Source organism: Pseudophryne corroboree, chromosome 4 (assembly GCF_028390025.1).
Source record: "Pseudophryne corroboree isolate aPseCor3 chromosome 4, aPseCor3.hap2, whole genome shotgun sequence".
NCBI lineage: Eukaryota > Metazoa > Chordata > Amphibia > Anura > Myobatrachidae > Pseudophryne > Pseudophryne corroboree.
This window is the reverse complement of record NC_086447.1, coordinates 690,450,456-690,475,596: the sequence shown is the minus strand read 5'-3', so window position 1 is coordinate 690,475,596 and position 25,141 is coordinate 690,450,456. Positions and strand designations below refer to the sequence as shown.

The following is a 25,141-nucleotide window of genomic DNA, read 5'->3' as shown; positions in this document are numbered from 1 at the left end:
CTCTTCTTCTCAGACGCTGGAGACAAATGCAAAAATGCTGTAGAAGACCATGGAAACCCTCACTTTCACATACAAATGATTAGCTCAAATACTAACAGTGCTAGTGAATCTTTGGCATTGGACAAAGAGGCCAAAAAACTCCCAACACAGAAGTGTCCATCATATCTGTGACCGTGCAAGATAACCTTTTATTTGTTATTGGGTAACTTAATTACAAGGTATAGAAACATAAAATGTAATTATAAATTTGTGATTATACAGCGCTCACGAACAAATAAAAGTGCAGCCTACAAAAAAAAAATTAAAATTATTAAAAAAAGATAATAACCATCCTCTATTATATACGGTTTCAAGAGCAGATTATTTGATGTTTGGCGCGCCCCTATTGTCCATATGTTCCTCAAGAGAAACAATAAAGTATTCATGGTGTGGAATGTTTGTAACCATTAGAATTTGACATCCATCCCAGGTAAAAACACTCCACTAACAGCCCAAACCAGATTGTATTTATAACACACACCTTAATGATCCCTCTGGTATTAGGGTTACCTTTAAAAAATCCTCAACAAGGAGGATTACTTAGCTTAATAATTTTGCATATATTGTCAATATACTGCAGACTAACTATGAGGTGATCCACTAACATGACCCAATCCAAGTAAGAATAAAAACACACATCCGTATCACCCCTCCGGTAATAAGGTTACCTTACAAAATTCATTACAGTAATAATTTGCATACTAAAATTCCATACAGGACAAAAAACAGCACATGGGACACAGATTGCCATTTTACTCTCATTCCGATTACACTCTTTAATTATGTGATGTGGACCTTGAATGTATCTAATTGTTCATAGTGATCACTGTGGAGCAGTGTGCTTGCAAATCCGTGTATTACTTGCCGTGCCTATTATTGGGGTGAAACGATATATTGGCTGCTATAAACTTATTGTGAATTATCACATAAACATACCATATTGTTGTTTATGTTGCGCCAGCTATAAACAGTATTTTTAGAGGTCTGTCCTTTTTGTGTATGTTTGTCTAATTTTTAAACCTATGAATTAAAAGTTAGGTCTTATTATAATCTACTACAAGAGTCCCCCCATCAAAGCTTGAGTTTCTTTTTCTTCTCCTCTGTCATTATACAAATACTCTCAGGGGTGCACCTCCACATTCATCTCATAATACGAGATTTATAACGGCATGTATTGTGGACTACTTATATACATTTAAATATACTGAACACTGACTTTCTCAATGGTGCTCTGGTTGTTTTTCCTAATCTTCCCTTTCCCCTATTCATTATTACGATCACGACCTGATCAAGAATTTGCATCCTACTTGGGCTACATATGTTGCAGAATATACTGCTCTGTTTAGGCATCAAAAATGCAGGGGGGGGGGGGGGAACAGGATTTTAATACCTGCCGGTAAATCTTTTTCACCTAGTCCGTAGAGGATGCTGGGGTCCACTTCATGACCATGGGGTATAGACTGTTCCGCAGGAGCCATGGGCACTCTTAAGACTTTTCAATGGGTGTGAACTGGCTCCTCCCTCTATACCCCTCCTCCAGACCTAGGAACTGTGCCCAGGGAGACGGACATTTTCGAGGAAAGGATTTACTTTAATACTAGTGGTGAGATTCATACCAGATCACACCTCAACCATGCCGCACAACATGGCATTCAACATAATACACGCCAACAGGCATGAACCAATTGCAGCAACATACTGAACTAAGATAACACAACTTGTGTAACACTAATAACTAAACCGCAGGTAAAGTACGCACTGGGACGGGCGCCCAGCATCCTCTACGGACTAGGAGAAAAGGATTTACCGGTAGGTATCAAAATCCTGTTTTCTCATACGTCCTAGAGGATGCTGGGGTCCACTTCATGACCATGGGGTTTATACCAAAGCTCCAGTACGGGCGGGAGAGTGCGGGAGACCCTGCAGCACCGATTGACCGAACTTGAGGTCTTCATCGGCCAAGGTGTCAAACTTGTAGAATTTTGCAAATGTGTTTGACCCCGACCAAGTAGCTGCTCGGCAAAGTTGCAATGTCGGGACCCCCCGGGCAGCCGCCCAGGATGAGCCCACCTTCCTAGTGGAATGGGCCTTCACCGACGTCGGTAACGGCAATCCAGCCGTAGTATGAGCGTGCTGAATCGTTCTTCTGATCCAACGTGCAATAGTCTGCTTGGAAGCAGGACACCCAATTTTATTGGGAGCATACAGGACAAACAACGACTCTGTTTTCCGTATACGAGCTGTTCTAGCGACATAGATTTTCAAAGCCCTAACCACATCTAGAGACTTTAACTCAGTGAACGTGTCAGTAACTACTGGCACCACAATAGGCTGGTTTATGTGGAAAGAAGAAACCACCTTTGGAAGAAAATGTTGACGAGTTCGCAACTCTGCCCTATCTTCATGGAAGATTAGGTAAGGGCTCTTGTGAGACAAGGCCCCCAATTCAGACACCCGCCGTGCGGATGCCAAAAGCATCACCACTTTCCAAGTGAGAAACTTCAACTCTATCTCTTGTAGAGGCTCAAACCAGTCCGATTGGAGGAACTGCAACACCACATTAAGGTCCCATGGTGCCACCGGAGGCACAAATGGAGACTGGATGTGCAGAACCCCTTTCACGAAGGTCTGAACCTCTGGAAGAGAGGCCAATTGTTTCTGGAAGAACACCGACAAAGCCGAAATCTGGACCTTGATTGATCCCAATCTGAGGCCCGCCTCCACACCAGCCTGTAGAAAATGGAGAAAACGTCCCAAGTGAAACTCTTCCGTAGGAGCCTTCTTGGATTCTCACCAAGATACATACTTTCTCCAAATACGGTGGTAATGTTTCGACGTTACTCCCTTCCTGGCTTGAATAAGAGTGGGGATGACTTCCTTGGGAATACCCTTTCGGGCTAGGATCCGGCGCTCAACAGCCATGCCGTCAAACGTAGCCGCGGTAGGTCTTGATACACGCACGGTCCCTGCTGTAGCAGGTCCTCGCGAAGAGGAAGAGGCCGAGGATTTTCTATGAGCAACTCCTGAAGATCTAAGTACCAAGCACTCCTTGGCTAGTCTGGGGCAATGAAGATTGCTTGAACTCTTGTTCTTCTTATGATCCTGAGAACTTTTGGGATCAGCGGAAGTGGAGGGAAGACATACACTGACGGGAAAACCCACTGGGCCACTAGCGCATCCACCGCTATCGCTTGAGGGTCTCTCGACCTGGAACAGTATCTCTGAAGCTTCTTGTTGAGACGAGATGCCATCATGTCTACTTGAGGAACTCCCCAAAGACTTGTCACCTCTGTGAAGACTTCTTGGTGGAGGCCCCACGCTCCTGGATGGAGATCGTGTCTGCTGAGGAAGTCTGCTTCCCAGTTGTGTACTCCCAGAATGAATATTGCCGACAGAGCTTTTAGATGTCTTTCTGCCCAGAGGAGGATCTTCGTCACCTCTGCCATTGCCGCTCTGATTTTCGTTCCGCCCTGCCTGTTTATGTACGCGACTGCTGTTACATTGTCCGACTGGATCTGCACGGGATGATCTTGAAGAAGATGTACCGCTTGTTGATGGGCGTTGTAAATGGCTCTCAGTTCCAGCACGTTTATGTGAGGCAGGCTTCCTGACTTGACCATCGTCCTTGGAAGCTTTCTCCTTGAGTGACAGCTCCCCAGCCTTGGAGACTTGCATCCGTGGTTACCAGAAGCCAGTCCTGAATCCCGAACCTGCGTCCCTCTAGTAGGTGAGAGCTGTGTAGCCACCACAGGAGCGAAATCCTAGTTTTTGTCGACAGGATTATCTTTCGGTGCATGTGTAGGTGGGAACCCGACCACTTGTCCAACAGGTCCCACTGGAACACTCTGGCATGGAACCTGCCAAACTGCATGGCCTCGTAGGCCGCCACCATCTTCCCCAACAACCGAATGCACTGATGGATCGATACCCTGGATGGTTTCAATAACTGTTTTACCAGTTTCTGGATTTCCAGAGCCTTTTCCACCGGAAGAAATACTCTCTGAACTTCTGTGTCCATGATCATCCCGAGAAAAGACAACCTTGTCGTCGGTTCCAAACTGTGACTTTGGATAATTTATGATCCAACCGTGTTGTTGGAGTATCGACAGGGAGAGTGTGATGTTTTGTAACAACTGCTCCCTGGATCTCGCTTTTATCAGGAGATCGTCCAGATAAGGAATTATATTGGCTCCTTTTTGACGCAGGAGAACCATCATCTCCGCCATCACCTTGGTGAATACCCTCGGTGCCGTGGAGAGACCGAAAGGTAACGTCTGGAATTGGTAGTGGCAATCCGCGAATCTCAGATAGGCCTGGTGAGGAGGGTAAATGGGAACATGCAGGTAAGCATCCTTTATGTCTACAGACACCATGTAGTCCCCCTCCTCTAGACTGGAAATCACTGCTCTCAGTGATTCCATTTTGAACTTGAAACGTTTCAAGTAGAAATTCAGATTTTTCAGGTTTAGGATCAGTCTGACCGAGCCGTCCGGCTTCGGAACTACAAAAAGGCTTGAATAAAATCCCTCCCCTTGTTGTGACACAGGTACCAGGACTATGACCTGATCCTGACATAATTTTTGGATTGCCGCTGTTACTGCTTCTCTGTCTGGAGGAGAAGCTGGCAAGGTCGATTTGAAAAATCGGCATGAGGGAACGTCTGGAAACTCCAGCTTGTATCCCTGGGATACGATTTGTAACACCCAGGGATCCAGGCCAGACAGAATCCAACTTTGGCTGAACACCACCAGAGCGGCCTCCCGCAAAGGAGCCCCAGCGTCATGCTGAAGATTTGGCAGAAGTAGGAGTAGACTTCTGCTCCTGGGAACTTGAAGCCGCTGTGGACTTCTTTCCCTTTCCCCTACCAGCAAAGAAGGGGGAACCTCTCGCTTTTTTGTATTTATTGGGCCGAAAGGACTGCATGTGTGGGTGATAGGTCTTTTTTGCCGATGCAGGCGCAGAGGGCAAAAATGTCGACTTACCTGCGGTAGCCGCTGAGACTAACACATCCAGTCCATCGCCAAATAAGGTCTCACCTTTATATGGGAGAGCCTCCATGTTTCTTTTGGAATCTGCATCCGCGTTCCACTGGAGAATCCACAACGCCCGCCGAGCCGATACTGCCATGGTAGCGGCTTGTGAACTCAAGAGTCGAACATCTTTCATTGCTTCTAGCATGCATGCGGCAGCGTCTTTGATATTCCCTAACTTAAGGAGTATCTCATCTTTATCAAACGTGTCAATTTCTGATGACACACTTTCCAAACATTTTTCAATAGCGCGACTCACCCACGCGCAGGCAATAGTGGGCCCGAGCAGCGTACCATTGGCAACATAAATGGATTTCAATGTAGGTTTCCGTTTTTCGGTCTGCCGGCTCTTTTAGCGAAGCCGTACCAGGTGCAGGGAGAATTCCTTTCTTTGTCAACCTGGACAGTGCACTGTCTAACACAGGGGGTGACTCACATTTTTTCCTGTCCTCTGCTGGGAAAGGGTAAGCTATTTGAATCCTCTTGGGAATACAAAATTTATTTTCAGGATTCACCCACATCCCTTCAAAGAGAGTATTTAGCTCGTGGGAAGGAGGGAAAGTGACTTTGGATTTCTTTTCTTTATAGAAATACGCCTTCTCCTGAGGTACAGGAGTTGCTTCCGTGACTTCCAAAACTTCCCTTATAGCTATAATCATATATTGTATATTTTTTGCCAATTTATGATATATTTCTCTGGAGTCACTATCGTCGACACAAGAATCAGTGTCCGTGTCGGTATCATGTATTCACAATATTCGCAAATGGTCTCTTATGTGACCCAGAGGGGTCGCCTGCGATTGGAAGAACAGAGCCCTGAAAAATCACATCTTCCACAGATTTTCTCCAGCACTCAGCATGAGATTCAGACTTATCTAATCTCCTATTGATATGATGCATACTATCACGTATTTCTTTCACCCATGCAGGCTCTTGGTGTGTAGGCAGCACCACCACATTACAACTGTGTGTCTCTAAAATGGCTTCCTCTGGGGAGGAACTCCCTGCCTCAGACATGTCACACACGTGTACAACACCCACACAGACACACTGGGACTTATAGGGGACAGACCCATAGTAAAATCTGTCAGAGGGACACAGTTTAGGAGCAGCCAGTTCACAACCCCAGCGCCAGTATCTAATGCCTGTGAACACAGAATGCCCACAGACAAGCAGCGCTTTTTACACAGTAGTTCACACTTGTAATGCACCAAAAACGCTTGTGCCCCCCCTTATTTTCACCCTGATACTTGTAGTCAGAAGTGGAGGAAAGGACCAGCGTTGTCTCTGCAGCCTGAGGAAAGAGAGGAAATGGCGCTAAGCAGTGTGCTGGCTGCCTGAGGAAGAAGCTCCGCCCCCGCAATGGCGCGTTTTTCACTTCGTAATCTTTTATAATATTTATACTGGGCTGTGCCAGAGGCATCTTATGTCCCCTTTTTGCCAGTTTATAGGTATTTTTGCTGCCAAGGGCGCCCCCCCCCCCCCGCGCCCTGCAGTGCCTGTGTGTGTGTGGGCAGCAATGGCGCGCTGCTCTCCCGCCAGCCGCGCTGTACCTCAGCCGTCACTTTTCTTGATAGAAGATAGGTCTTCTTCTACTCACCTGTCTTCTGACTTCTGGCTCTGCGAGGGTGGTGATGGCGTGATGTGGGAGTGAGCATCTAGACACGGCTAGCGTTCAGTACCCTTCAGGGGCTAATGGTGTCCTGTCAGCCAGAAGCAGAGCCATGAAACGCTTCAGGAAGTTGGTTCCTACATCTGCACCCTCAGTCCCACGAAGCAGGGAGTCTGTTGCCAGCAGTTCTCCCTGAAAATAAAAAACCTAACAAGTCTTTTCAGAGAAACTCAGTAGAGCTCCTTAGAGTGCATCCAGTCTGCCTGGGCACATTTCTAAAACTGAGGTCTGGAGGAGGGGCATAGAGGGAGGAGCCAGTTCACACACATTGAAAAGTCTTAAGAGTGCCTATGGCTCCTGCGGTACAGTCTATATCCCATGGTCATGAAGTGGACCCCAGCATCCTCTAGGACGTATGAGAAAAGGAGACTTGCAGAACCCTCACCCTGTTGAGCTGAAATTATAGGAAAGCTTTACTTTACGGTGGAACAGTACAATATAAGCAGACAAAGTACCTAACAAAAATCTCCCCCGGACAGTGAGACTACAGGCAGAGCACACACGGAGGATTTAAGAGGTATATGGTGACTGTAATACACAGAGAAAATACCAAAAGAGTATATCCTGTGATCAACACTATATTAAATGAAAACCCTGTCGCACTTAGCCCCCCTCAGGGTACAGAATATAGGGATAGCAGTATATGCGAGATACACGGAATGGAGATCACACAGCAGCTAATGGCACACACACAGTCACATGCACAATGCAGAAATTATCACAAACAACAATGAAACTTCACTGGACTAGCAATACTTTAGTAACAATAATACTCAAGTACACCTAATTAGGTATAGAGATATATCAATGCACAGTGAAGACTGGATGTATATCACAGGGTACTTGTACTAAATATCCCTTACAATTTGCATTTGTTCTTAACTAACACGGTCTAAAGACATGTAGAATACTTAAGTGTCCTGTAAACGCACAGCGCTGATGATGCAGGCGGCTTTACAAAGGAGACATTGCCCAGCAGTCCCAGGTCAGCGCAGCTGTGTGTGTAATGGCGAAACGCTGACAGGGAGTGAGGGAGAGAGAGAGAGAGAGAGAGAGAGAGAGAGATGCAGCTCCAAAGCGGGAACATTAACAGTAAATGGCGACCTGGGGCTGGGGGAGGGGCTACAGGTCAGAGCCTTATCCCCTTGCTGGACTTCACCACCGGGTACTACGGGCCATAAAAAAATGGATTATGTACAATATCCAACCTGTGCCCTTGCCCTGGTGGTCTAGTGGGTTCTTAAGTGCCTATGCTGCGGCTAGGGAGGCCAATCCCGGGGCATTTTTTCAATCCCTGGATTCGGGATTGAAAAATGCTCAATCCCGGGATTCCCGGGATTGCAGTAGGGATCAGTGTAGGGAGCAGGGAAAGTATATGTGGAGGGCAGCAAGGCAGGGTGGATGTAGGGAGCATGTAAGGAACAGGAAGGGAGGGTGGGTGTAGGGAGCAGCGGGAGAGTGGGAGTAGGGAGCAGAGGGAGGGTGGGAGTAGGGAGCAGAGGGAGGATGTCAGGAGCAGAGAGTGTGGGTGTAGGTAGCGAAGATAAACACTTACGGGCGGGCCGTGGGCACCAGCTATGGACACACACACTGACCCCGCTGGCAGCATTTCAAACGTAGCGCTGGCCGCCAGCCAATCAGAACTGGCAGTCCGGCAGCCAATCAGGGGCCGCGGCTGCTGCCGCTTCCCTGATTGGCTGCCGGTCTGCCAGCTCTGATTGGCTGGCGGCCGGCGCTACGTTTGAAATGCCGCCAGCGCGGTCAGTACGTGTGTCCTTAGCTGATGTAACTCCCTCGCTGACAGCCGGGCAGCGCTGAGCTATAGTGCTCAGTGCTGTCCGGCAAAACTGCGCATGCGCACTGTAATCCCGTGAAATCCCAGGATTGGAGGCTCCAATCCCGGGATTCAAATCCCGGCATTTTTGGGCCCAAATCCCGGGATCCCGCCGATCCCGATCCCGGGATTGGCCTCTCTAGCTGCGGCCCTTGAAGTCTTCTTTCTTCATAGAAAAGCTCTTTTCAAGGCTGCTCAGCGCAGCTCTCCCTGTTAGCTGCCTGCACTGCAGGCACCTACTTACAAACTGAGCTCCTGTGCACGGAGGCAGGGTTATAGAGGAGGCGGCGCTAAGCATCCTGGGAACAGTCAAAGCTTTTAGCCTGTTGGTGCCTTGGATCAAGATCCAACTCTACACCCCGATGTTATCCCTGTGGAACCCAGTGTACCCCACTGCAGAAATGTGGGATACATTTTAATGGTGTGGGATACATTTTAATGTTAACATAAGAGGGACTGCAACATGGAGGGTTAACAGTAAGATGGTACAACTTGAGCACCCTTGCACAACAATAAGGTTACACAGTGATAATTTAAAAATACAAAGCAAACTACAGTCCCCCCATGTGACACTCAATGTGTAGCTTTAGCTCACAGCACCAGTGCTGGGAAACTAGAGACATTGTGATATGAGAGTTACAGGTGTGGCTTATTAGTTCTACACTAAAAAGTTCTACAGGCAATAGGTCGACCACTAATGGTCAACATACATTATGTCGACAGAGTTAAAAGGTCAACAACAAAAAAGTAGACAATTTTTTGGGGGGGGTGCTTTGCCACTTTTCGGCCACAAACAAGCCCCATTAGTGTACAGCTTAGTGTACCGCTTCACTCGCCATGCTTAGAGTTACACTCAGCACAGGTTACTATTCCCAATCGTAGTCCATGTGAATGGTAAAGTATGAAAAAGTTAAAAGAAAAACAAAAAATTGGGGTTGACCACATGTGTGACAACAATTATCATATCAACTCTATTGAACCTGTCAACCTTTTAAACTGTCAACCTAATGCCATTAGTGGTTGACCTATTGTAGACCTTTTTAGTGTAGATCTATAGACCAGATACAGAGAGTTACAATGAGGCAGCAATTGAAATATTTAACTAACATGGGAAATTTAATGAAAATTAGGGAATAGAAAAATTGCCCATATTAACTAGTTTCTAGCTTGTTTATTAAGTGTCTTGCACTGCTATCAGAACAATGTACTTTGGGGGTAATTCAGAGTTGATCGCAGCAGCAAATTTGTTAGCAGTTGGGCAAACCCATGTGCACTGCAGGTGGAGCAGATATAACATGTGCAAAGATAGTTAGAGTTGGGTGGGGTGTGTTCAAACTGAAATCTAATACCCCTTTTCCACCTGAGTACCGTGTCCGATCCGGGATTTTTAACCCGGCTACAACCCGTGTCGGCCCCCCCGTTTCCACTGCACTTCGACACGGGTTATTCCCGTGTCGGATCTGTTTCCACCTAACCCGGGTAAGCTCTGTAAAAGCCTATTGATGTCATTACAAATGGACTTTTTACTGTCTCATCAAGATGATGTCATCAAAAGGACCAAAAGGGAGGGGTGGGGCCTGCTCACAGCATTGCAGCAATGGACGCCGGTGCAGTAGCGGTGTCTAGCATGGAGTCGCAGACTGTTTGCAGTTTACTGCTGCTTATTTCTGCTACAGACAGCTTGATGCAGCCTCTCACCTTGTGCTACCTACTGCTGAGCTGGAGAAGGAGGGCTCAATTCTTTGCAGAGAGGGCTACCTATCTGCAATAGATGTGCATCCGCGTTTGTTTGCAAGCTGCTGCGTGCCTGCATGTGCCCAGCGTGTCTCCCAGGGATGACATCTTCCTGTGCCCCAGAAGAACCAATCAGCGTCTCAGAGCATTACTCGGGTCTGAAAACACGGGTAATGACAGTTTCCACTGCACACTTACCCGGGCCATTACCGTGTTCTACCCAGGTAGCTATCCGGGTAGGATTCCCGGGTCACTCAACCCGTGTTGACCCGTTTCCACCTACTAAAAACCTGTGTCGATGCGCGCCCCCATGCAAAAACACGGGTAAAAAAAGCTAGTGGAAAAGGGGTATAAATTGCAGTGTAAAAATAAAGGCAGTATTTACCCTGCACAGAAACAATATAACCCACCCAAATCTAACTCTCTCTGCAAATGTTATATCTGCTGCGCCGCCACCCCCCCCCCCCCCTGCAGTGCACATGGTTTTGCCCATCTGCTAACAAATTTGCTGCTGCGATCAACTCTGAATTGCCCCCTTTGCCACATTTGCAACCTCTGAGATACATCATCTGGCAGATGTCATAGCTTTGATGTGTTATCAATGTAATAAACAGCTTTAGGAAAGAAGGAAATGTTTTCATTGGACAAAACAAAAGCACTGAAAAAAGCAGGGAAATCAAAACAAATATTTGCAAGCTATTGAAGTTTTTTTTTTACATTTTATATTACAAATCTACCTATATTTTATGTTTATCTTTTCCTTCAGAAAAAAAATAAAAAAATAGTATATATTTTGGATCTCCGAAACTCAAATCCAAATCAATATTGTGCTAATGGTGCTAAAATATATGAAAACCAGTTGCTCAACAATATAACAATCTAGTAAATGACTTGCTATCCAGATGCAGAATAAGCTCCTGTCAGTGCACTGTAAGTAATCCAATTTCACATAAAGACGAAGTACATAAATATTTACTGCAATTAGTTATTCCTCCATAGATCCATTAAGTAAAACAGAAAACATATAGGGGGAAACGTAATAGCGTGTGAAGGCCCATATAGACAGGCCGATGCAGGAAGAGATGTGTGCTGAGCGAACCGTCCAGCACACATCTCTCCCGCCGCTCAGCACAGCGCGATCTGTGCTGAGCGTGCGGGGGGGGGGGGGGGGAGACGGGGGGGGGGGGCGCTCACTTCACCCAGCATGCAGGCCAATCTAGCAGCAGCGATCTAGCAGCAGGCCAATCTAGCAGCAGCGATAGCGATGCGTGGGGCTGCGCATCGCTATCGCTGAGGGGGCTACACACGGAGCGATCATGCTGATATTCTAAGCAATCTAGTCAGATTGCTTAGAATATCGCTCCGTGAGTACACCCCTTGAGAATCAGAAAGTGAGAGATTTTGGTAAAATTCTGTGGTTTTTTTTTTAAAGTGGCAAACATTTACATGGCAAAACCAGGTTGATTTTGCCATGTAAATGATTGCCACTTTAAAATAAAACAGGGGAATTTTACCAAAATCTCTCACTTTCTGATTCTCACACCCTATTACATTTCCCCCATAATGTACTGGTGTGCTTAAGCCAGAGACGTAGAACAATTTTATGCAAGACAAAAAAAAAAAGTTTAAACATTGTTGTGACTTGACCTGTCACTACAAAATACAACTAATGTTTAAAAGCATAGGTAATAATTAACTAAAACCAAGCAATTTTCAGCCTATTACTTCCGCCAGAAACCATTCCAAACAGACCATTTGTACAGAGTGTAGCTACTCAGGCAATGAAATTATGGAACACATAAAACAAGGCATAACAAGAACCATCACTATAAAGATACAGGAAATAATTCAATGCAATTGTTTTGTTTTTGGGTATTGCTGAGGTATGCCGATCCCATTGCTGAAGTGAACAAAGATTACTGCTTTCTCAAGCAACCACTACATCCACTTGATATGACATCAACAATTTTCAAAAGGTGTTCTGAGGTATGAATCATCTACTAGAGGGCACACACATACCTAAATGGGAGGGGCACCTGACTTAACCAGCTCTGCACCAATTTGTATTTTGAGGTAAAAACATTCATGGGAGATGATTACTAAACTGAAGTTTAGACTTTAGCAAATCACACCCAAGGTCATACAGGACATATGTTTCCCAAACCCTCCATGTATGTATGTTAGATTTGTCTTTACCCAGGATTGAAATCTCAACTTAGATAAATAGGTTCACACAAATTTCATAGGTGAGGTCAAAAGTATTTTTGATTAAAATTTTTTGGTGGTGGTGGGTGGGTGGAGGGGATGTTAAAGAGTCCTATTTCACAGACAAATGTCATTCATATAATGAAGAATTAAAAGAAGTTATGTCCTGGAGCAGCGCTTCTCAAACTGTGAAGATAATTTAGTGTGTCACAAGTTGGCCCCTGTTGTATCAAGTACAATGACAGCGGGGGTGAAAAAGAAAAAAAAAAAAAGGATGGGTCCTGCAAGAGACGCTGGCCAATCAGTAAAGCAAGGGGAGAAGAATGTGCTTTTCCGCTCTTCCCCTGCTCCAGGATGTGCTCAGGCCAGTCTGACACCCAGTGCAGACGAGAGAATCCCTGTGTGCACCAAAAGGGCACTCGCTCAAAAAGGGGGTGTGGCCTTGCAGGAATAAAGCCCTGGTTACTTCCCTCCAGGGGTGTGCGGGCTGTCCCCGGAGACTCTACCAGCACTGCTGGCCCCTCTCAGTTCCAGAAGCCGAGCGCTGCAGGATATCATCCCACTGCAGCACCCCGCTCCTGCCATGGGTGTGGTATGGACGGTAGATAGTAACTTGGTCGACTACTACTGGTCGACAGTAACTAGGTTGACAAGGTCTCTAGGTCTACATGGTCTAGGTCAACAGTTCAAAAGGTCGACATGAGTTTTTTATGGTGGATTTGTGTAGTTTACTTTGTAGAGTGACCGGGGCCCCCAATTAGTGCACCGTGTCCCCTTGCATGGCTCGCGTTTCGGGCAAGGTTACCGTTCCCAACTGTAGTCCACGTGGATCATTAAGTATGAAAAGGTTCAAAAAAATAAAAAAAACTGAAAAACTCATGTCAATCTTTTTACCTGTCAACCTAGAACATGTCGACCTAGAGATCGGATCCCCCTGCCATGCAGAAGAGTCTACATATTGGTGTCACCGGGTGCTGCCCGCACCCCTCGTGACGCCTCGGGCTCAGGCCAATCAGCAAAGCAAGATGTGGAATTTGAAAAGTGTGCTTTCCTGCTCTCCCCCAGAGCTGGATTAAGGGCCATATGGGCCTGGGGCTGAAAATATTCAAGGGCCTATTGTGAGAAATGGGGGAGGTGTGATCAGGGTAGATGCTAGAATCAAGTGGGCTAAGGGACCTTTTCCGTAAGGGGGAGGGGTTACGACGCAAGGGGGAGGGGCTAGGCCAGCGGGATAGTTCCTCTACTATCCACGCCACCAACTATTACCTTTAGTAATTAGGTGGTGAGCGAAGCGGAGCGGAGCGAGCCACCGTGCCCGAAGCGTGGCGAGCGAAGCGAGCCCGCGAGGGTACTTTTCGGGTACCCTGTTCGCCCGTAGCTCCTCCCCCTGGTGACGTAGCTCCTCCCCTCAATACGTCACAAGGTCCCTTCAGCCCCTCCGATATAGAACCAACCGTGTGATCAGTGCTTTGTGGGTGTGGCCAGAGCCATCTGGGTGTGTACACCCCTTCATTATAAGCTCCAATGCAAAAAAATTGCATAATTTTGTACGATAATTTGAAATGCAATCTTAATAGTTATGATTTATGGCTGACCATGTAGCCAGCTGGTGGTTAGTGATCATCATGCTGCCATGATGATGGGCCTATTTTTATGTGGAAGCCTGGAGCTCCATCCGCCCCATTGTTAATCTGGCCCTGCTGTGCCCTTCTCAAATTGATACCGAGTGGGCTTGTATAAACAAAGTCCCATTTGACCTCTGGCTTCCTGCAGCATCAGAGAGGAGCTGGGAGCAGGCAGACAACCACAGCAGTACTGATGGCTCAGCATCATGAGGTCTGTCACGATTAGGAGCAGGCAGCCACAGACTCAGTAGGACAGGAGGTTGTCGTCACTGAGCAGCAGCAGCCTCCTCTTTCCCTGTAACATGTGCAGGAGCTATCCCTGTGCTAAGCGTATTTTGCGCCACCAAACACAGGGGGTTATTCAGAGTTGTTAGTAAACCAAAAGAGTTAGCAGTTGGGCAAAACCATGTTGCACTACAGGTGGAGCAGATGTAAAGTGCAGAGAGATTTGGATTTGGGTGGGTTATTTTGTTTCCGTGCATGGTAAATACTGGCTGCTTTATTTTTACACTGCAATTTAGATTTCAGTTTAAACACACCCCACCCAAATCTAAATATCTCCGCACGTTACATCTGCCCCACCTACAGTGCAGCATGGTTTTGCCCAATTGCTAACTTTCTGGTTTGCTAACAACTCTGAATTACCCCCCACAATGTTTTAACTTGGGAGGGGGTGTGGACACCCCTCTAAAGTAGCCAAGAGTACAAGCCCCCAGTACCCAGGCACGTTCATGCTCTCAATGGCCCTGTATGTAACAGTAACACAAACTTTAGGGCCTAATTCAGACGCGATTGCTCCTCTGTGATTTTGCAGAGGTCTGCTATCAGATAGCCGCCCATTGAGAGTGAAAACCTGCCCCATGCAAGTGCGCGAATGCATGCGCACGCCGTGTGAAAACTCTCACCATTTAATTATTTTCCCAGTCTGTGCATAACCCAGGACTTACTCCTACAGTGTAATACAAACAGACTGATCGTGTCGGAGCTGACGTCACACACCCTCCCTAAAAACGGTTGGGAACGCCTGCGGGGGTTTTTTACGCTCGCAGAAAACGGGCAGTTACCACCTCGAAACGTCTGCTTCCGGTCAATCAGCCTGCGTTAGCCTAGCGATAAAGAAAAAAAGCAGTCATTCGATAATCGCCCACTCTTAGGGGGAGATGTACTAAGTAGTGATAAAAGTGGAGAAGTGAGCAAGTGGAGAAGTTGTCCATGGCAACTAATCAGCATTGACGTAACATTTATAATTTGCATACTGTAAAAGTATACAGAGCAGCTGATTGGTTGCCATGGGCAACTTCTCCACTGGCTCACTTCTCTACATTTATCACTGCTTAGTACATGTCCCCCTTAGTCCCTTGGAGTGGTCTGGTCACTGTAATTACAACTCTTTATCCTAGTATCAGAGGAATGCACTACCCAAATGATGGAAGCTGATTGGTTGCCATGGTGGCACAGACCGCCCTAGTGATTCTGGTAGCATTTGTCAGGAGACATAAAGACTTAAGGGGGACATTTACTAAGCAGTGATAAGAGCGGAGAAGTGAGCCAGTGGAGAAGTTGCCCATGGCAACCAATCAGCACTAAAGAAACATCTATAATTTGCATACTATAAAATGATACAGAGCTGCTGATTGGTTGATGGGGCCACTTCTCCACTGGCTCACTTCTCCGCTCTTATCACTGCTTGGTAAATGTCCCTCTTATATTCTGGCATAAGTTTTTAAGGATACACCAGTATGAAACAATGGACACACATTATATATCTCACACATACCCAGTACGTAAAGGAGCAGCACCCACTGGGAAAAGTAGATATCACTGTATGTTCTATACGGAACATGATAAAAATATGCTGCATAATGGTTTAATACTAAGTAAACTATTATGTGGATGTTCGCGAGGACAAAAAATACACACGTGCAAAAAAACTAGTAGGGTGGTTTCTAAATTCAATGCTTTCCCCTATGATAAAACAGACGTTCATACTGATAAGATAAACAGAAATGTCACAGCCACTTACAAGTGGACAACTATTTTAAAACATTCTTGTTTGCATTCAGTCAATAATGACCAACAATACATTATCATCATGGACATGTGTGTAATTGCAAACTACTGCAGCAATTATCTGTATGGAATGCTGATCCCATAAAATCTCACTAAGCACATGTACAAATATGAGGTATGCTTAGTATCTTCAATGGTCAACAATGATCTAATAATTAAACATGGAGACTTCCAGAATATTGTAATTAACAACATTGTTAAGTTTCTGCAACAGATTGCACTGAATATTTAATACATACAGTATAGCTTACAAGTCTTTCCAAGAACTAGAGCCAGAGGTTCTGTTTGCGCAGCTACGTTGTTTGAAGGGAGGTTCTTGAAATACCTGTCCTTTATTGTCTTGAACTGTAAGTTGCTGTTTTCTTGTTTGCTCATTTGATTATGTTCTGTGTAATGGGCCCTGCGGATCTCTTGTGGCGCCATATAAATAAAGGATATTATTATTATTATACAAAAACTTCTGCTCATGGGCATATTTATCACAAATAGCATACGAATTGCGAATGTGATACGATAATATCAATAATTTTAATTGACCTATCCAAATTTGCACTATTTACCATATATTTCTCAACATTATTAGTAGACCTTTTATAGTACATCTTGCATTTTACAGTAGGTTGAAAAGTCCTTTTAATAGACAGAGGTAGAAGTGCATGGGGGGGGCCTATATACCTACATACGTGGTCTTACAGCCCTGGTGTGAGGACATAGACAGTGACAAGTAAGGAAAAGGCAGAGATTAATGCAGCTATATCAGGAAGACACTGATGATGAGTTCTTCCAATTTAAAGATGCCCACAAACCTAAAAGAGGGGCTATTCTCAACAATCCTGGCCCACATTTAGAAGTACAGCTATGAGTTATAAGAGGGTTGTCTCTGTTCTGCAATAGCCCCATAGTCCACCAAAATAGATGGCAGGTCTATAACTAGAGGCTTTCATGAAGGATGAAAAATCTAGACAATATCAAAATTATCTGCAAAAATAGGACACCAATTTGATTAATAGCATATAAGAATGCATTACAAGAATATATTATTCAGCTTAATTAAACCACAATCAAAGTAGTCCCACCTACCAGCTGTCTCATACAAGGAGGTCATATTTCAGGTCCACACGAAATAAGCCTTCATCTTCTATTAACTGATTAAACCTCATGTCCCTGAACTATTATTACTGGGCACACAGGGAAGGAAACACTTTGGGACCTTGATAGCTGTATTCTACTTATGGTGTGTATATTTTCTTACGATTTTGACTATACAGTCAAAATCGTAAGAAAAGTTAGTGCAAATCGCAAGGTGAAAGTCACCTTGCGATCCCGATGCACGGTCCCGCACGGTCGGCATCGCAAGCCTAGATAGACTGTGCAGGCAAGTCGACTGTGACTATCTCGTAGAAGAGATAGTCAAAATTGACACTTCAGTCAAAACTGCAAAGTCAGTATCGCAAGCACAGTCATTATGTGCTTGTGATACAGACTTAGTCCCTGTCGCATAGTGAGAATCGGGGGTTAGCCTGAATCTCACCATGTGTACGCACATTTAGAGAACCACTGAACCTAAAATACAACCCAGAACTACAAGAAACTATTATAGCAAACAAATATACATACACATGTATACACACACACACACTGTATACTGTATATAAGTTTCTGGCATTTGTTAGAATAAAAGACAATGGGACAAGTGTCAGCCTACAAACAGCAGGCGTCAGCGGGTTCCGTGCAAGTCTGCGTAATGTTTTAAATCATTAAAAAGACCAACACAACCTGGTTTTGTCTTTTTTATGATTGCTACTTTAAAACTTTGGGCGCACTTGCACAGAACCCAACGATCCCTGCAGTTCTCAGGCTACTACATTTACCCGAATGTGTGTGACCGATCTAAGCAGGAACAATTTGTTAGTGCTGAGGGACACAGAAAATTACTGATAACAGAGAACAATAGCTTACTGAGTAGAAGTAAACCATTACAATCGTGTCATGGAATGAAAACGTGTACATAGAAATCTGTGAATGATATAATGCCATCTGTAATTTTCTTTCGTTTCATTTTCTTTTTTTTATGATTTCGCTCTAATATGGATCCCTCCTTTTCTATTTCTTTATTTGTTAGTACAGACAAAATTGTACCTATACATTTCTGTACAAAATACATTTCTAGGCAGTGAACTCTATGTTTATAATTTGTTTTGCACGTTAGCCATTTCATTATACTATGGAAATGCTCATCATATCTAGAAGTTTGTAAGCCTGTACTGTACTTCATTAGAAGAAACCAATATAAATGGATGGAAGACTTTGCAATGTCCTTTCTCTTCTATCTACTATGCATTCTACCTTTATGCAACATACTCTCAATAGAGCGCTGTAAAAATTAGCAACACATCATAGAAAGATTCAGAATAAGTCATGTGACCCGTGTTGGCACGGCTTTCTTAGCCGCAACCAGAATACATACAAATGCTTCATGCCTTTGGAAACTTGATTGTCCTCCAGCACCTAGTCTTTTAGCAATATTTTACCCCAAAAAATACTATTAAAATATTTTCTCGCTTATTCTAATGTATTTTTAAAATACAATTTCATCAAATCAAATAATAACACTTTGTACTTTTTGGAAGTTGGAGCATTATCTAATATGTACAAAGACACAGGCAGATTATGTATATCTTTATATTGTGAAAGAATTATAATACAGGTTGAGTATCCCATATCCAAATATTCCGAAATACGGAATATTCCGAAATACAAACTTTCTTGAGTGAGAGTGAAACCTTTGTTTTCTGATGGCTCAATGTACACGAACTTTGTTTAATACACAAAGTTATTAAAAATATTGTGAAAAAGAGAACTGGCTGCGCTGAATTTCAGAAGGATTCAAATAACAAAGGAGAGAGCCAATGTATCAATATAAAAAGACAGCAGGTTTATTTAAAATATAATGTTAATTAGTAAAAATAATGATAAACAGACATATTGCATTAAGGATAACACAGTCCGGTGTCTCACAGTGTCAGCAGTATGTTGGACTTTCACAGAACTGCCTCTGTAAGTGTGATGTATTAACGTCCAAAATCCATACCAGGTATTAGCTGCCGTTCCTACTGCTCAGTATTGATGCATGAAGAAGTGTGATGTGACAGGTTCCAATGTGGGATCACATGAGGGGGCCAGTGAGTCCGTAAATGAACAATTACCTCTCCAGTGGGTTGGTCCGTCTACCGGGCGTCCCCGGACAGGAATCCTGCGTTACCCACACACAGCAGCAGTGTCACGGAGAGGAGAGCGGGCACCGCTCGGGAATCAGCTGGCTGTAGTGGTATGTGACGGCAGCGGCTATTGGAGATCTCAAAGCCGCCCGGAGTACGAGTGCTGAGATGGTAGCACGTATGAGACACCTGAACAGGTATTCAAGAGGCGGGTCCTAACGCGTTTCGTCACGCTCCACGTGACTTTTTCAAAGGTGAAATATATTGTATTAAATGACCTCTAGGCTTTGTGTATATGGTGTGTATATGAAACATAAATGAGTTGTGTGAATGTAGACACACTTTGTTTAATGCACAAAATTATACAAAATATTGTCTAAAATGACCTTCAGGCTGTGTGTATAAGGTATATATGTAACACAAATGCCTTCTGTGCTTAGATTTAGGTCCCATCACCATGATATCTCATTATGGTGTGCAATTATTCCAAAATACAGAAAAATCCCATATCCAAAATACCTCTGGTCCCAAGCGTTTTGGATAAGGGATACTCAACCTGTATCCCCATAATCTACAATAAAACATTTAGGGGTATATTCAATTAAAGTCGGATCCATTCCGACATGTATTTGTCGGAATGGATCCGACAACCCCTATTCAATCCCATCTAAAATTCGACTTTTCAAGTCGAATTTTAGATGGGACCCGGAGGAGGCGAGGGGGGGCGAGCCGCGGGGGGACAGCAGACGGCAGCCAGAGGAGATCAGCGCTACGGAGTAGCGCTGCAGCAGGATGTCACTCACCCGCCCGACCTCACAGCAGCTTCCAATCGGCTCCAGCAGCGTGCTGGAGCCGGGTGGAAGCTGCCGTGGGGTCGGGTGGGTGAGTGACATCCAGCTGCAGCGCTGATCGTAGCGCTGATCTCCTGTATGCCCGCCCGCAGTCCCCCCGTCTCCCTGCGCCCCCCCCTCGCCTCCTCCGGGTCCATCTCATTACGACATCATTTTGATGTCGGATTGAGATGGTCGAAAACGGGCCAAAACCTGTCTGATTTGGCCCCGTTTTCGACACCAACGCGTGGATCGGCAGCTATTCCGCCGATCCACGTGCTTTTCAACAAGTCGAATTTTTCGACAAGTCGAGGCACTCTGAATAGGTCGAATCAGGATTCGACCTTAAAAAGTCGAAAACTGCCGTCTTTTCGACAGACGACAGTTTTCGACTGCAATTGAATATACCCCATATTATCCCCCATTTTAATAATTCCAAGTTCATTGCAACTTCCTTTACACTGACAAGATATTAGATAGTGGACCCACTAATCTATACCCTCCAACTGTACCATTTTTGGCTGGTACAGTACCATTTTTTTAAGGTCTGTACCGATTTTATACTCACTAAGGGGTATATTCAATTGAAGTCAGATCCATTCCAACATTCATTTGTTGGAATGGATCCGACTTGGGCTATTCAATGCAATCTCAATTCGACTTTTAAAAAAAGTCGAATTGAGATGCAGGAGCTAGACAGGGGAGAGCAGCGGGCTCTCCCCAGTCTGCCCGCAGCTCTCCCCCGTCTCTCTGCCTCACGTCCCTCCGCTCCCCGTCCCCGCATCACAGCCGCCACTCACGGCAGCGTCCGCCTGGCTCCAGCAAGCGAGGTCTCGCTTGCTGGAGCCGGGTGGATGCTGCTGTGAGCGGCGGCTGTGACATCATCCAGCGCTGCTCACCCCGTTTGCCCGCGGCTCTCCCGTCTCCGGCGCTGCTCTCTCCCCGTCTCCAGCACTGCCCGCCGGGGTGGGGCTGGCTGCCCGCGGCTCTCCCGTCTCTGGCGCTGCTCTCCCCATCTCCAGCACTGCCCCGCCGGGGGGTCTGGCTGCCCGCGGCTCTCCCCCGTCTCCCCGCGACTCTCCCCTTTCTCCTCCACTAAGGTCCCTAATCTCAGTCCGACATTTTTTTTATGTCGGACTGAGATGGTCGGAAACGGGGCCAAATTCAACTTTCCCTCAAAAGTATGTGAATCGGCAGCTATAGCGCCGATTCACGTACTATTCGACAAGTCGAATTCCACGACTTGTTGAAAAAAAACTGCTGGGAATGAATAGGTCGAATCACAATTCGACCTTAAAAAGTGGAAAATTGCCGTCTTTTCAACAGACGCCAGCTTTCGACCCTAATTGAATATACCCCTAAATCTCCATAGAAAGTATAGGCAAGGGGGCGTGGCCACACCGCCTTTACCTGTGGCCATGCCCCTTTTCCTAATTTGTACCTGTTTTCAAGAGTACAATGTTGGAGGATATGCTAATGTAATTAAAATTATTTATGATACTTGGTTACACGTTTCTACAACTAGAGGTAGGCGGTATTCCAGTGGATGGAGTTTTGTGGTGGAAAATACCATCTATAAAGAGGCACAATACTGACATGAGCAGGCAGGAAGTTCCACAGTTCTGAGAACCATATGGGAAACACTGATCAACATCAATCAATGAGCTGACAAATTTACTTGGATCTGCTTAATAACAGCATAGTGTTTGATTCTACACAAAAATGGGATTTAGTCAGAATGTTGACCTTCAATATGCAGGCAATAACTATAATGTCGACTTATTAATAATGTTGAAATTTACTATCGACACATCCAAAAATGTCAACATGAATGTGAATGCAGACACATGAAACTAGGTTAGGATGTAATTAGGGCTAGGCTAAAATAGGAGTAACAACATAATGAACAGGTTGACATTATGTTGGTGACAACATTCAAGACGATGTCGACATTTCATACCACGTCTCCCTGTATAGAAGATTATGGAGAAGATGTACTAAGCAGTGAAAACAGTGGAGAAGTTAGCCAGTGGAGAAGTTATTGTGACAACCAATTAGCACTGAAGTAACATTTATAATTTGCATACTATAAAATTCTACAGAGCAGTTGATTGGGCAACTTCCACACTCTTTTCACTGATTAGTACATCTCCACTGTGAATTTACACAACGCTGTGTGTGTGGGCGGTATTCTAATGTTACTGCCGACAGGCGCAACAAGTTCATTTCAGCCCCCCCCCCCGGAGGTAGCAAGCTGAAATGCATGTAAAAAGACCCGTTTGGGCGCTTGTAGTTCAATAACTGCCAGTCAGTGACATTCATTAAGCAGGAGTTAAAACACAGACTCCCTCCCAGACTGTAGACTATATAAGAAAGGGATACAGAATTCAAAAGGAGAAATTATATATACACACACACACATATATACATACACGGGTATTAAGCAAAACAAGGTTCCTAATGTGGTTTATTACACTGTAATTGCTGAAATGAAGCAGTCAATTTCAAGTCTGCTATACCCTCAGTTTTTCTAGATATACATGAAGTCACTGTCCTCTACCCCTGCATGTATCATATGGGACATAGGCCTCACACCAACTGGAGTTTGTCTTGTGTTAAATAACAAAAGACACCATTAGAAACAGGAAAAATTCATTTTACAAGTGACCATTAACAGCAATGTTATCGCAACATAGTCAGGCACAAGTAACAACCAGGAGTGGGTATAGGTTATTGGGAACAGCTGGTTCCATGTTTATGTGATATACGGCCATTAAAACCTTATTACAACAAATGGCATTGACATGACCATGTATGAGGCTTTAAAATGCAATGCAGTTGTGCACACAAATGAATGAGGCAACACTTCCTAAATCTCATCTAATGCAAAAGAGGCTTGGAGAGAACCAGACACAATAGCCTTACCCAGACAGTGCGAACAACTAATGGTATTAAATGAAGGTGACCCAGACGCAATGCTTTACATGTACTACAAGGGCCGGGGAAACAGACACAGATCATTTCCCAAATTAACTTGTGCACCTAACTACAAGGACACGAATCCAGCATTAGCCACATAGACACATAGCTGTATGTATCACTGATGCACCGCATGCTGTATGTATTACACATGACTGACAGGTCTTTCTGAAGAGAAGCTTTAATTACAGCCATCATGTGCTTATAAATGAACACTGATTAGTGGCATTTAAAAGGCTAATAAACTAGACACACTTAACAGTATGTGCTGAGAACGAATCAGAATATATATATATATATATATATATATATATATATATATATATATATACACATATACACACACACACACACATCCATATATAGCAACTGTCATACCTTTGTGTACTGCACATAGTAACACATATATAATGTGTAACCCTAGACCCACAAAGCATATAGCCAGAGGCTCCACAGTGGCTAGTGATTACTGCATGCCCCTGTGAGTGCCCATATACTGTCCCTCCATACCTCGCCCCTGTGGGTGCCCACACCGTACCTCGCAGCCATAGAGCTCACTGAGCTGCTCCACGATCCACTCCTCCAGCACCAGCCGCTTCCTCAGCTCCTTCCTGTCGTATTTCACAGTGACTTTGCCCTGCTGCTGCCTCCTCTGCTGCTGCTGTTTGTGCTGCTGAGCCGCGGCCACCATCACCTGCGGGGAGTCCTCCCGGGATGCGGGCGCTGATGCTGCCGCCAGTGGGGTCTGGAAGAACACCCGGCCCCCGGCTGCAGGGCTGGGCTCTGTGCCGCTCACTGCCGACATCTCCGGGGCTAGAGCCGGCTTCTCCTCCTCCTCTCGGTATGCCCCGCTATGTGCCCGCGGTACACCTTTTATTTCCTTTCTGGTCCCAGATGGTACTCGCTATTCCCTCATACTGGCGCTGTGCCCCCGCAGTGCCTGCAATGTGCCTCCTCCAGCTCTCCCCCCTGTGCGATCCTCCTCTCCCCAGCCTGCTCTCTCCTCACCTAGCACCTGCACCGCTCCCGTCCTCCTGAAAGCCAGTCGCCGCTTATGCTGATTCTGGTTCGCCTCTATAATAAAGGGAGGCGCTTGTTCCCCAAAAAAATAAAAATGGGGGTGGAGACAACGACGTAGTTACTTAAGGATGGCAAGTATGGTAACTGAGTGATGGGGGGGTAATATCTTTTGTCTTTATGACTGTGTTAGTAAGCTTACACCGTGCAGTTGTCATACTGTAACTGTACATAACGTTTCATTTCTATTAATATGAACGTAGGAGGCGACGTACAGTAGTTACTTTCAGGAAGGATTGATGCAACTGTACTCCCCTCTTATACACATGTGCCTCCTTGTCCTTTACTCCTTGCACTTTTGCTTCTGTATGTGGCCAGGTTGTATACTGTACAATGCTGCTATGCATCTGGTATGTCCCTTTTTGCATGTCATCATCTTTAGTATACTGTATATTCTCTATTTACCTATGGCGCCAGTGCCAAATTAAGAGGATGGCTGTGGTGGTCACCCAGGGACCCCCACACCCAGGGGGACCCCACACATATGTATTGAGTGAGTCCAAAAGGCATGCGCAAAAACTCAAACAACCCCATCGGAGTTGTGAAGGCGGTCTTTTCTTGATCCTGCGTGGCAACCGCCACTTGCCAATACCCACTGGCCAAGTCCAGAGTGGAAAAACACAGAGCCTGTTGCACCGGGCGTTGGACACCCAACTCTTTCCAATACTGCGGACTACTTTCCTGGAACAAAATCTGATTGAGGTCCTGTAGGACGTTCGTGCCGACAATTACCGGCCCATGACTCAAACCCAAGCTTCCCACGACCAGGATTCCTTTCCTTCCTACTGCTCGTCCACAGATCGTGACCTCCATCCATACCTCTCCGAC

At 45.3% G+C, this 25,141-nt stretch overlaps 1 protein-coding gene across 1 annotated transcript in view; it reads right to left on the bottom strand.

Annotated features, from left to right (window-relative positions):
- The window catches only part of PPP1R14C (protein phosphatase 1 regulatory inhibitor subunit 14C), a 266,349-nt gene extending 242,033 nt beyond the window's left edge, over positions 1-24,316 (bottom strand). The window contains exon 1 of the mRNA XM_063917903.1: positions 23,775-24,316. Within this exon, the coding sequence (XP_063773973.1) occupies positions 23,775-24,041 (267 nt within the window). The 5' untranslated portion in view covers positions 24,042-24,316. The remainder of the gene's footprint in view (positions 1-23,774) is intronic.
- Positions 24,317-25,141: the final 825 nt, after the last annotated feature.